At 41.4% G+C, this 14,053-nt stretch overlaps 1 protein-coding gene across 2 annotated transcripts in view; it reads right to left on the reverse strand.

The window, feature by feature from the left end:
* The window catches only part of WDFY4 (WDFY family member 4), a 778,336-nt gene that overhangs the window by 465,797 nt on the left and 298,486 nt on the right, over positions 1-14,053 (reverse strand). For both annotated transcript variants that reach the window (XM_069240880.1, XM_069240879.1), the window contains exons 19-21: positions 9,824-10,042; positions 5,804-5,988; positions 1,043-1,274 (exon numbers count right to left, since the gene is read on the reverse strand). In XM_069240880.1, the coding sequence (XP_069096981.1) occupies positions 1,043-1,274; positions 5,804-5,988; positions 9,824-10,042 (636 nt within the window). The remainder of the gene's footprint in view (positions 1-1,042; positions 1,275-5,803; positions 5,989-9,823; positions 10,043-14,053) is intronic.

Below are 14,053 nucleotides of genomic sequence, written 5' to 3' on the forward strand. Positions count from 1 at the left end.
TCTGGCAGTAGAGGTCTTGATAACAGCCTGGGAGTTCTGCTGAGCATGCTAGTTCTACCTCAGTGTGTAGGCTTTGCTTGTGAAACAGAGGATCGCTGCAGCATGCTGAGCCATGGAAATGTTTTAACTGCAAATAAACGGGTTGGCATTCTCCGAGGACTTATTACTTTCCATAATGAGACCTATTAGGTTTGCTCCTGCCAGGGCAGAGAGGATCAGATATGAAGCCGAGAGAGATAGTGCCTCACAGAGAAAGGGTACATTATCGTTTGAATTGACTGCGTTTTTTCTAGGGCTCTGCACAATTAAAAATCATGCCACAACATTCACCACATTTCCGAATTTTGCTTTTCACAAAAAAAGTAAACATTTAGCATGATGAGATTTTGCACGATTTTCACCCTCAGGAGACCGGTTCACGCAGAAAACCATGGTCCGCTGAAAACAGCCTCCTGCCAGTATGTCAAACAGTTTTTTTGTTTTGTTTTTTAAGCAGAGTATGCCCTCGTGTGACAAGGTGATGCAAGATCCTGGCAACAATATTTAACTGAAAATGCATATTATGCGAAATTTGAATTACATTTGAAAAGATTACACAATTTGCACACCGCTACTTTGATAATACTGCAAGGAGCGCGAGCTACTGCTTTGCATGGGCATGAGCACACTCTAGCAGCCACTAAACCAGGGCAGCGGAAGTGGAGTGGGCACGCGACTCCTTTGAACTCTTGCGATCGATGGCGGCCACGTGGCTGCTCTGTCTGCTCAGTAATGGATGATGCCGGCGTACTTTAGTTAAAAAGCTTCTTCATTAAACGCCGATACCCCTAGCCCACCTCTGAAGCTCTTCAGCTCTTGTTCTGCCTCCCTGTGCAGATTATTCAGAGATCATCACATCCCCCAAGGAGAAACTTCAGCACGGTCGTAAATCTCCACGAGTCGCTGCAGTATAAGTCCTATCCTTAATGGAAGTGTAACAGGTTTCTACTTTAGGTGAACTGACAGGCATCCATTATGGAGTGGCCAATGAAGCTGCACATACCGTGGTCCTGCAACCCCTGGAAGCTTCCACAGTAGGTGGGACCGAGTCTGTAAATCACTTGCAGAGCCTCAGCAGGGACAGGGTCGTCGAAGAGGTAGGTGGGACCCAGACGCCAGAGCAGAGAGGATTTCTGCTTCCATATTCTTGGAGTGGAAATGTAGGCGTAGACATCGAGGAAGGAAGTGGAATCCAGAGCAGTGCAGGTCCCCGCCAGAGGCTGGATATACTGGATCTGGTAGAGGAAGGAAAGCGTCTGTTAGAGTGAGTGGCGTGTATAAGGGCGGCTAGACCAGAACTAGGCATGTGAATCACAGATACATTCAAAGCTCTCCATCAATGTGCCACATGTCACCACAGAACCACATCGACCCTTTCAGGCCAGACACCCTGGTCATGTGAGCCATGATGCCCTCGTGGACGTACCAAGGTCTGCTGTGTCTGGAAAGTGACTGCACAAAGTGGACCCTGCTAGGTTGGCTCAAAACCATGGACAGCAAGATGCAACGTTTGGTCTGCATGAGTTTCTTTACAACATGCCCTTGACGAACACAGTGGAGAGGCTTAAGAAAACACGTACCCCTGAAGTGGTGCTTATGTGCTATTTGGATCTGGATTGCTAGATCATTGCAAACTTGTGTATGTTGTTGAAGCGTTCTACGCACATAACTGCAACCATCCCCTCCACAGCCGGTTGCAGTTCAATAGTTGGCTGTACATAAGGTTCCCATTCTACTGTAGGTCCTTCACTGATTTGACATGTTCCTGCAGGAGTTTGCCCTCCGTGTCTACCAATGAAGCTGTTGTGGTGACACTTCCAACTATTATCAGAAAGCAGGTTTAAGCATATTTTGTACCCTGGACATCTCTTCAACTAGTTCTGTGTCATCCCTAACAACTCGTCTATTGTGAACGGTTATGAGTCCAGATGCTAACACTTCTCCCATTCTGTCATGTTGCTGACAACTTTGAGCTACATTCTTCATCATCTCTATCATATTCACCACTTGACTGGTTGTCTTATTTGGTGGTCTTTGGTCTTGAGCTCTGACATAGTAAAACAGTAACATGATTGGGCACAGATTCACGTGTAGGTGTCATTCACTGTTGCCCCCTGCAAAGCTTCCTAAGATTTTCCATGTTGGTAAAAGACCTCCATATGTGGTTGGACCTCATTTGCAATGATGAAGATTTTCTTGGTGTAGCGAGGCATTCTGCAAGCAGGTACCTGCCTCTTGGCCATCTACATTCGTAAAACTGGCCATTGCTTGTGGAGTTGGTCTCACTCGTGCTGCTTGGTATTTTTACAGGCTCTAGGTTGCTTTCTTGCAGCCTTCTGCTTTCCGTTGCGGGCCTCTCAGCACACCTACCAGTGGTGAGTTTACAGCATGTTTTGACTGATGTTGTGTGTTGGTGTTAGTGTCAGTGTTTTGTGAACCAACCTCTTAGACGACTTTTGGGACTGCTCTTGTGACTTGACTTTCTGAGGCACTAGTTCATGTGGTTTGACCAACAGACATGGGACCATCATGCACTTCTTAAATGGGCAATGGTGCAAGTGCAAGAGTTGCTTGCATGTTATATTGTGCAACAACTTGTTCTTTGAAACTTAAAACTCGACCTTAACCGACGAGGAGTTCTGTTGTTAAAAGGCTGCAGTGTCCACAGAAAACATTTGTGCAACATTTGCATAGAGAGAGGGTCGGACTCGACCGGAAAACAGGACAGGGCCCCGAAATACAAGTGTCGTTCACTGATGAATCAGATATCAGAAACGTGTTTGTACAGACACTCTATCTGTGTTTTGCAGGGTATGGGAGACTGTATGCATTTGTGCTTGCAGCCAACATTTCTGGTTATATCAAAGAAATCAAAAGTACAGAAGGGACCACTAGACCCACAATTATTCCACACGCTGACCTGTCCATCCAGCCATTTAGGCATTGCTAGATTACCCTATTAACAGGCCCACTGGAATTATGAAGCAGGGGAGGACCAAATCATGCAGCCAGGGAGAGCCAAATTATGAGACTAGAAAAGGCAAATTGTGCGACATAATGCTGCACATTTTGTGATAGGATTACTTGTTTTTTGTCATTTTTACACCTCCTAAAGCTATCTGGGCATAGATTTCACCTCATTAGTATCTGTTTATAAAGCATTAAGCAACAGAAACATGACCAATCAGTCTTTTCTAGGGTCCTTCCACTGTGTGCACTGATATGTAGTTTTACTGATAAAACTATAGAGGAGACAAAGGTGGAAATCAGATTTCGCCCAATATTTAGTATTTGTGCATCACCAAGTAAAGTGTCTTGCTTTGCTTTGAGCCTTTTAAAATTTTTGTTTCCATCACACTTCAGAATTACAAAAAAATGTGCTTCAATTGTGCTGTCCTATCTGCTAATATGTTTTCAAATATTTGCACAGTTTATCTACAGGTATTTAAATGTTGTGTTTTGAAAGAAAAACTGCCATCCTACAGCTTTACCTTTAAAAATCCCTGTACCCCAACACGATTGTCAGACAGTCCACTTCATAAAATCCTCTAATCTTGAAGCCAGAGAAAGAAAATAATCTACATGCTAAAAGAATAAGCAGCATTTTGTCAGAAGACATTACGTGATATTTGATTTCTGCCTTTAAACCCACAGAAAATGAGACAAGGGCAAAACAAAACGTAAAGGTATTTTTATTGGTCATTCACTTTCTGAATTCCAAAATGTTTATTTTGAAGGCTCTGTGGCACCCCCAGCACCAGAGCCTATTGTCACGACCTACAAGATGGTTAGGGACAGCATGCTACTACTCTTCCAGAATATGTGGCAAGGGCAGCATAGTCTTTCTCTGACATGTCTCTGCCAGTGTCGCTTCATACCACATTTTTTTTTAAGTGATTTGAAAATAGGTATGTTGTCAACCAATTGAAAGGCACTGCAGTTTGCCGAACTTGGAGGGGTGTAACATTGCCGGAATTTAAATGCATGAACTGCTGATCATAGCTAATGTCAGCAGTAGTGCTAGGACAATTTTCAGAGTGGGGTGTCACCATTAATGTTATGTCAATGAAGTCAAAGGGATTGTGAAAAATCCAAGCGGCACACAAAAATAAACAAGTGTAGCAAATGTGCCATGCCCAAGCAGCAGGCGAGATGTATGGGTGTACTATGTAGTTGAGGGTGCATTTGGAGCACTTTTATGGTTTCACACTGTCATTTACAAACAGCAAGTTTTCCATTGAAATGGCCATTAAATCTGCGCAGACATGCAGTTTACTGGTAAAATTATATAGCACAGAAACAATAAGGTGTGGAAATCGGGTTTCAGCAAATATTTACCTTTTGTGCATCACCAAGTAAAATGCTTTGATTTGTTTTGATCTTATTAAAATCTTTCCATCACAATTCAGAATTACAAAAACGTGCTTCATTTGTGTTTCCTAATTGCCACTATATTTTGAAATAGGTGTACAGTTAATTTACTGGAATATAAACATATGTTAGAAAAAGACTGACATCTTACAGTCTTTACCTTCTCCTCCTATACCCCAACAGGACTGTCTTCTAGATCACTTTTGCAAAATTCTCTTTGCAGTCAGCCAAAAGGAGTACACAGCATTTTCCGAATAAGCAGCAATTTGTAGGACAGAATAGTTTGACATTTGACATTTGTCTTCGAAGGGGCAGCAAATGTGACAGGAAAACACAAATTGTAAAGCTATCTTTATTGCTTATTCACCTTCTGAACTCCAGATGTTCAAAGGGGGCGCCTATGAACGTCAGCAGTGGCTTGCGCCATGCGTGGCCTGTGACTTTGTCTCCTGACCCCACATATGATGTTGCTGGTGATATTTTACTTTCCTTCTATGTTTTGTTCACTGAGTGGAACAATGAATGTGTTGTGGTTGGAGGGTTTTAAAAATATCTTTACTAACAGATGCATGTCTGGAATATGACACACAACTGCAATAATTTTGTTTTGTGATAGTGTGTTTGTTTACTTTATGTGTTTAAAGAACTATTAGTACATTTGTCAACATGTGTACATGCTTATGCTGTGTGGGGCAAGTGAGAGGGATTTAATTTCCTGCACTTGTCATCTTTGTCACTGGGCTGCACTCGCCAGGCATTGCTCTTGGCTAGACTCTTTCAATGGTCTGTGTTTGCGTGTCCCCTTGGCACTGTTGTGCCCATTGTAGATTGTTTTCATAGCCCTATTCCGACCATATGCTGGCCTATTACTGCATTGAACCCCATGTCTAGGGAGTTTGTGTATGGGTGCCTTGTTTTCTAATATGCTTCTAGGGGTGTGTTAGTTGGTGCATTCATCTATGTTGAATTCCATTAGCCTTTTCTTACATTTGCCTGCTAAGTCCTTGCTCAGTTATGATAGTCAATATTTCTTCACACCCACCTGTATGCTTGCACGAGAAGTCATTGCGCATTTTGTTTGCTGGAACCCTGCATTTTTATTGTGAATGTATAGTTTGACGCAGATTATAGCTTGAATTGGAGTTTCATCTGTGAACAAACAGTATGCTAAAGAAGGAAATAACCTCTACTAATATTATTCTAGCTCTTTGCTTCCACACAAATACATATCTATTCTCATGCTGTTTACTTGTAATCCTTCAAATACTGTACAATATTCCTTTAAAGCTAGACCTAGTGGCATTGCTAATGCTTGTTAATATATGCCATAGAGCTTCTCCAGGCCGATACATATTGCAACTTTCTCACACATGGTAGGAAGTAAATTACAAACCTTTGATGAACCCACAAATTCTCCATCAATGTAAGCGGAAACAGTGCAGGTCCTCTTCATGTCCTTGGTCAGCACCACTGCTAAGTGCTGCCACTGGCCGACCGCCAGCAGCCTGGAGACTTTGAACTGAGCCTTGCTGGGTGCAGGAGGTAGGTTCAAATCCAGGGTTTCCAGCTCCATCATGTCTACAATGGAAGAAAGACACGCTAAGGTAAATCAAACAGCACAAGACGTAGCTCCCGGTCCAATCATGATGTGCTGGCAAGAGGCTTAGGGCCCGGTTCACAAAAAGCATCCGCAGTCGTGGCGGAGGTGCCACAGTCGTGGCAAAGACTCTGTACTTCAGTTTCTCATTGCAGAGATTGGGCCTTCAGTGTGGAGCCTCTGCCACACCTGCGCAGGCTCTTTGTGAATCAGGCCCTCAATAGTCAACTCTCGGAAACACTCAGTGCACACATTTCGCAAGTAGTCAAGATTTACCTCACTTCACATAGCAAGTAGAAGTTTAAGCTTCAGATAGCAGAGACATCCCATAAGCAACAGTGTTGGCATTAGGTCAGAAGTTCAATAATAAGATTTAAAACAACAAAGTCTGAAATCAAATACAATAATTTTGAAAAATGAAAAAAAGTTAGACAAAAGTTCAAAAAAGTTAAGAAGCGAGCATGAGAGTAAGTGGAGAATAAACTGTCATAACGAAAAGGCTGGAGGAGGTAGTAGGAAGTTTAAGATAGAGAATGGATTTAAAGTAAGGGGTAGCTTGAGGGATAGTCTTCAGGCTATGCATGGGAGTAGTGGAAGTTAGGGATGGGTTTAGGGTGGGGTGAGGGTGAAGGTGGTATTTTGGATTAGATTTAGTGTAATGGTTTGGGCTGGGTTTAAGTAAAGGGGTTAATCTAAGTGATAGCACATTTCACAGCAATGAGAATGCAATGAGGTAATTGTTAGAACCTGGGTTAGAAGGTGGAATTCAAGAGTAGAGCAGGGATGTAGCTATCAGTAGTGCGGTTGTAGGAGCAACAATGCACAGGAGGGTGACGGGCCCACACCAACCCAACTGGGGGCTGTTTTTGCTACAGTATCAGGATATGTGGTCCAATATGCTTTCTTGCATTAGTGCCCATATCACCCTGACTATGCATTTTATTTTGTGTAAGGGTTAGGGTTTTGGAGTGAGAATTAGGATTAGTTTATGGAAAGAATAAGGTTAAATTTATAGGTGACGGAGTTGCCTTACTCAACCAAAGGGAATACCTCTGTACAAAAAGGTGCAACATCTAAATGTTTGGTTTCCAAACATAATGCAAGTTTTTAGGTATGTATTAGATTTCAAGCTAATCCATTTCAAACTCTTGTATTCTATTATCATTTCGAACTTTAAAAAAACTTATTTTCAACCACACCAATACTACATGTTCAGACACAACAGCTAGCCAACATTACATTATTTTTTTCTGTTCATACCTCAAAATGCAGAGCAATTTGTGGGCTTCAGATTTTGCTTAGACTCATTCAACACAATTATTGATTAGGATCCAGAATTCCTCCTAGTTTGGGTGATAGGTGTGGGACATCTGATTTACCAATTTAAAACCATACATGTTCACCATTAGCCATGGAGACGCAAGCCCCAACGTGTAATGAAACTCCATCTCTGGACAGAAGAGAGTCTCCAGGCTAGATGGGTTAATATTCTATCACAGATGGGCCTTGATGATATGTTCAGCAAGGTAAAATATCTGAAACACCTCACCTACTGAGACCATTCTTAATCCCCAAAAGTGCTTTGTGATCATAGCTGTTGATGTCCTGTATTTTCTATCTACGTGCTTTCACATCAAAAATATCAGTTCTAAAAAACATGATTCTGGATAAATATTGAAGGCAACAAAAGATACAATTTTATTTGCTGGTAAAACCCTGTAATAGTCGAATGACTGCGCTGTAAAGCTGCACAGCCTGCATAGAAAAATACAAAAATCAAATAATGGACTTTAACACATTTTTGAACACACCTCTGGTTACGTGTCCCTGCTTTGAACGTATCAGCATGGACAGACCCTTAAAACGTGGAGATGAGAAGAGGATGCCATACATACAGCACATAATGTAAAATCTATGACAATGTAGAATCTATAGAGCTCTAACCCAATACTTCCTACAACAGATAATGAGTTCATGGCTGTTGATGAAAGAGATGTGTGAAGGGCAATGAAAAAACTGGATGGATAGACTCATTGATTGAACAGATTTACTTTCAACTGACTATCATATGTCTCTTTTAATTAAGTGCCCAGGGCACCAATGTGTTGAAAAATGAGCCAATGGCCTTTGATGGCATAAGTAACTTCAATCATGGATGAATCAATTAAACGATCGAACCATTGCCAGAGTAATGGTACTCTGCCTGTGTTATTAATTTATGGACTGATTGTTAAAAAGATGGTCAGGTTTATGGATTGTTAAAATGTGGGTTTATTTAGAAAATTAAAATATAATTATTTAAAACACGTACATTGATTGATGCTTGAATGAAGAAAGTAATAATAGATGTGTTTTGTCAGCATGAGAGGAACCATGGATAACATGATCATATGGATAATTTAGAGAGCAATGGCTGAGTAGATGATAGAATTGATGCAGTATATCATTGGTGGTTTGGTGGATGAATTGATGGAATGAATAGTAGCTGGAATGATAGATCGAATATGGACACATTATTGATTGGACTGAGAGGGAATTATACATGACTAGGCGATTGCACCTTTGACAAAAATGCTAGGGGGATGTAGTGATGGATGAACTGATCATTGTGCTAATGGAACAGACAACAGATTGGACTAATGGAGAAATTTGTAAATAGCACTGATGGTTTGATAGGGAGAATGATACATAGAATTGTATTTGCATTAATGGCAAGAATGTTAACAGATGGAAAAAGTGACCTGTGGTTACTCAAATGGCTGGGTATGTGGTGTAATGATTGGAAATAATGATGTAGGAGTTGATAGTTTAAAAATTGAAAGAGTGGTAGATGAAATTATGGTTATATTGCAGGTTTACCCAAAATAGGGGCAATGGTTACCTTGATGGAGGAAATGGTGAATGGATTGTTGGTTTGACTAAGGAATAGATGGATGGATAGATAGAATGATGGTCTGATCTATGGCTGGGTTGAGGAAAGTATTCTTTGTTTGTGTTAGGACTGTTGAGTGGTTTGATTGGTGGAATAATTGATAAAACAGATAAAATGACTGAATGTGTGACAAATTAATTGTTAGATTGGAGGTTGTCTGGTCATTTTTTGGATTAACTGATTAATTGAACACAAAATGATGTGAAATTATATTAATAGAGTGATTAACGGATGAATTAATTGATTGACTGGTGTTTGTATTCATCTATACACTGTTGACTAAATCAGTGAGTTAGTTCACTGACTGAAGAATTTAAGGATTCATGAATTAATAACCAGTCAGACAGATTTTTTAACTGGTGGGGAGGCAGTTACCCTAACAGACAATTGAACAGCAACAGGGACTAATGGTGTGACTGACTGGTTGATTGATGGTCAGTTTGACTCATTTTCAGCTTGACTGATTAATGGTCAGATTGAGGATGAAATGGTTATAAGACTGTTGCATTGATTAACCCAAAGGGAGAAGATTGACAAACTGCTGAGCAGATTGTATTGATGAATTTAAGAATTACTTTAAAAATAGATACAATGATGGATACACTAATTAATTGTAAGGTGGATCTATTTGTTGACTCCTGCCTTATATCAGTCACGTAAGTATTATACAGCATTTTACTCTTTAGATAACAACAGGATATACTTTAACAAATAATATCTCTGAAAATTCATCTACATTTATAAATAGCATGGTGTGCACCTTATTTGAATATAGGAAACAGGATTTTGTGGTATTAATTATAAACACTAAGGAGATGTTTCCATGCCCTTTCTTCTCCCACGTGTGGCCCAAATAAGTAATAGATCTGATTCAAGAAACTCACCAAGGAGCTGGAACTCTTCCTCCTCTGTGGAAATGACCAAGGAATGGTCCGAAGGAGAAATGTTAATGGAGAGACAGACAAACTGCTGCTCTGCCCTAGACATGTGACGGACCATGGTCAAGAACCGGATTGGATGACCTTCAGACGCCTCACCAAACCTGCTGACTAGGAACCAGGAGGAGAAGCTTAGTCCAAGGGGAGGGGGAAAGCTGCGTGTTCCTGCAAACACAAGAGAGAAAGAAAGCGTGAGCAAAAGAAAAAAAGAATTTGGAGGCATGGATGTTTTAGGTGTGGTCATTTCATACACATACTGTTCATTTTTCAGGCTTCACATTTCCACCAGGGTCATGTCGTAGAGGGGCTTCCCCACCTATTTATTCAGGCACCTACCATTTCAAGAGCAGATATGCTGAAGAGACATGCTTTTGGTGCCCATTGTGCAGTTTTGTTCAAGTAAAATTCAGAAATTCGATATGGAATTGTTTTATTGGTACCAATGCTGCAATTAAAGCAATTACAAGACAACTTAATATCGTACTTCTGTAAAGTCTAGTCTTTAGTGATGTTACCATGTAACTGTTCTGCAACTGAACCAAGACCATCATGTTTCTCAAGGGCCTCCCTTGCATTAGTAGTCTAAGGAAATGCCTGGCGAGTTACAGGAAGACTGCTGATCTGAAACACGGAGCCACACACTTACAGTGCAAAATCTGGAGGCACTATCACAAAACATGTTAGAACTTGGGTTTCTAGTTGGCAGAGTTATGCACCCTGTCCAAATAGGGACCACAATCCTAGTCAGGGTAAGTCACAACACAATCTAAATCATCCTGTGCTCACCCTTTGGTAGCTTGGCACAGAGCAGGCAGGCTTAATTTAGAAGGCAATGTGTTAAGTTTTTGTGCAATAACTCATACAGTAACACAGTGAAAACAAACTCCACACCATGCTAGAACAAATAGAAATTACTTATCTGAGTAAAAAAAGACCAAAACGACAAAAATCCATCCAGTGGAAGTTGAGATATGAATTTTTAAAGATTAAATGTGAAAACAGTGCTTAGAAGTCACAAGTGGTCAAAAGGTTACTTGAGGTCAAGAGGGGCCAGTGCAAATCTAAAATCCAGGCCGACATGATGGAGGGTAGGTTGGCTACAGAACCCCTGCAGGGTTAGCTGAACAGTACATTTGATGGAGGTAAGTGTAAACGTTGAGGGCATGATGCGTTGATATTTTTCAAGCAGTCAGGTCACTGCATTGACGTCGGGCTCCGTGAAAGTGAATGCAATGTGTTGTCTTCAGGCTGCCCAGAGCATCGGCAGTGAGCCACAGAGGCTAGGAATCTGCTATTACTGGGCAGCCACTTCTTCGATGTCGGGGAGCGATGCACCAATTTTTCTCCCACACTTGAGCCAATGTGTCAGTTTTTTGCAGAAAGGAGCTGCAGAACCCACTTCTGAGGCTCAGGGCTTGGAGGGGCACCTCAGGCAAGGAGAAGATTTGCAGAGAGGAGTCCAGTAGCACCAGGAGAGTTTCACTCAGTCTTTGATGTCCCTGAGACTGCAGGAGAACAGGGTGTGCAAGCCAGCAAGCCCTTGGAAATCACTCTGGTGGGAAGGCAGAGTCCTTCCAGCAGGATCAGAGAGCAGCAGGGCTACAAGCAGAAAATCCGTCTTCCAGAAAAGCAGCCCAGTTGAGTCATTTGAGCAGCACAGCATTCTTCTCACAGAGCTTCCGTTCCAGGTATAGACGTGTCTGATGTGAGGGCGTCAGAGATCCAGTACTTATACCCAAAAGTGCCTTTGAGGTGGTAAGACTTAAAAGAGTGGCTTTGAAATGTGTCATTTCCCTTTCAGCCCAGTCCTGTCTGCCTGGCTATCTGTGGGGTGTTTTCAGTTCTTTGTGTGGGGTCAGGCCACATCCCTTTGAAGTGTAAGTGGGAGCACCTTCACCCTTTCTGCCCAGAAAGACCAATCAATTTGCAGAAGAATGCAGATGCAGTTAAGTGTCTTGTGTTTGTGACTGTCTGAATGGAATGCACAAATGTAGCTGTCACTCAGGCCAGTCCAGAATGTACAGGCGGTAAGTAACACAGAGCATGTAGAGCAGAGACAAGCCTACTTTCTGAAAGTGTCATTTCTAAAATAGTAATGTTAAATTTGACTTCACTAGTAAAGAGAATTGATCATTACCATTCCAAAGATATGAAGCATGATGGAGCTACTCTTTTCTGATCAGGAATTACAGCTTAAAAGTATATTAAGAAATTCCAAATGCTAGCCTTTGACAGGAGCAGTCCTCACAGCAGTGAAAAACGACTTTGTGAGTTTTTCACTACCAGGGCATGTAAAACTTAAACGTTCATGCCCTGCCTTTTAGATTCACTGCACCCTGCCCCGAGGGTCATATAGGGCATACCTTAGGGGTGACTTATATGTAACTAACTTATATGTTATAAAAGGGGAGAGTAAGGCTTGGCAAAGGGTTTTAAATACCAAGTTGAGGTGAAAGTAACACTGCACATAAGGCCTTGCAATGGCAGGATTGAGACATGGTTAAGGGGCTACTTATGTGGGTGGTACAATCAGTGCTGCAAGCCGACTAGTAGCATTTAATTTACAGGCCCAAGGCACATATAGTGTACTTTACTAGGGACTTATAAGTAAATTAAATATGCCAAATGGGTAGGAACCAATGCTCCCATATTTAGGGGAGAGAGCGCAAGCACTTTAGCACTGATCAGCAGTTGTAAAGTGACCAGAATCCTAAAATCAGCAACAATGAGATAAGAAAAATTGAGGGAGGCAGGCAAAAAGTTGGGGTAATACCACTCTAAGCTGGTATTAAATCCAAAATATTAACTGGCGATCTTTATAAGTGACACAGTTACTACACGTTTTACAATATTTATGTGTGATTCCTCTCCAACCGTACTTTGCTGGCAGATCTTTTTAGTCTAATTCCAGTTCTGTAAATCTATGGTACTGCAAAAATGTGCATTTATGCCACTATCGCAAATATTTGGATGTAGGTTGACACTTAAAATTATCTTGTAACTGTAGCAGAGTGACTTGGTCCGAAGTATATTACCAAACCCATGGCAACATGGTTCCTATGTGTCCCTTTGTTTGGCGGTTTCTCCTATATGGAACTTTCCAAAGCACGGACCTGACCCAACCCAGCTCAGGAACAGACAAATGATGACCCCATTCCATTGACTGGTTGACCAGCAGTCTTCCATATTGCTTCAGAAAGCATCCTGTAGTCCAGGACAAAGATGGGGCAGTCCTATGACTCCTGGATTCCACTGCTTCTTTGGGTCACTATGTACAGAGCAACTTTCATTGCACCATGAACCCTGTCTGCTCCTGGTAGCTCATCTCCCTGACTCTTCGTCATAAGGTAGCTTCGGTGTTTTAAATAAAGTGTTTGCAGAAAGTCATATCTAAAAAGGTTCAAGTGTGATATTTACAATGGTGTAACAACTAATACGGGTGTTACAGACTCTACTGCAAGCAAGGAAAATTGACCCACCTCACCATATGTTGGATGTTAAATATTATAATAATCAGGATTTAGTGGGCCCCTCAGGTCTTTGTGTCCTGGTTCCACTGCACTTGCTCTGTCATTGATAGTTATGCAACCAACTAACTATACATATCACAATTTTGCACATTCCTCCCAACAATTATTGGAGTAATAGTATTACCCCCACAACCATATTTATATGAGAATATGAGTGGAGGATGCAATAACAGATAGAGTAGTGTGAAATAGAGGCAAATCCACAGAAAGTGACAAAAATTGACACAAACAGAATTGCAGGAAGTAAGCCTGAGATTCAGTCATACTGGCCAACATTTGAACTCATCAAAGCAGAAGATTTGGTGTGAGAAGTAGGAATATTCTTCACTCCCCTTGACTTCCTTTGAAAACTAACAAAAGGTTAATAAATGTACACGATGTCTAAAAACAAATAGAATGTCTCCCCTCTCAACACAGGAATCTCTACGAACAGCCAGAGATGGGCAGTTCATATTCAATGCTCCATAAAGACCAGAAATGGTGCAGGAAGAGACAATGACAGGAAGCGGCAGTCCCATGTGTCATGAAGACAGGTGTGAAATTCTGAGTGACACTGAAGCAGTAAACCAAATATTCAGATGCAAAGTGAAAAAATGAACGCAACTTGATGACAAGAGATACAGACATTCGTTATCCGAATAAAGAA

This window comes from Pleurodeles waltl, chromosome 6 (genome assembly GCF_031143425.1).
Source record: "Pleurodeles waltl isolate 20211129_DDA chromosome 6, aPleWal1.hap1.20221129, whole genome shotgun sequence".
Classification (NCBI taxonomy): Eukaryota; Metazoa; Chordata; class Amphibia; order Caudata; family Salamandridae; genus Pleurodeles; species Pleurodeles waltl.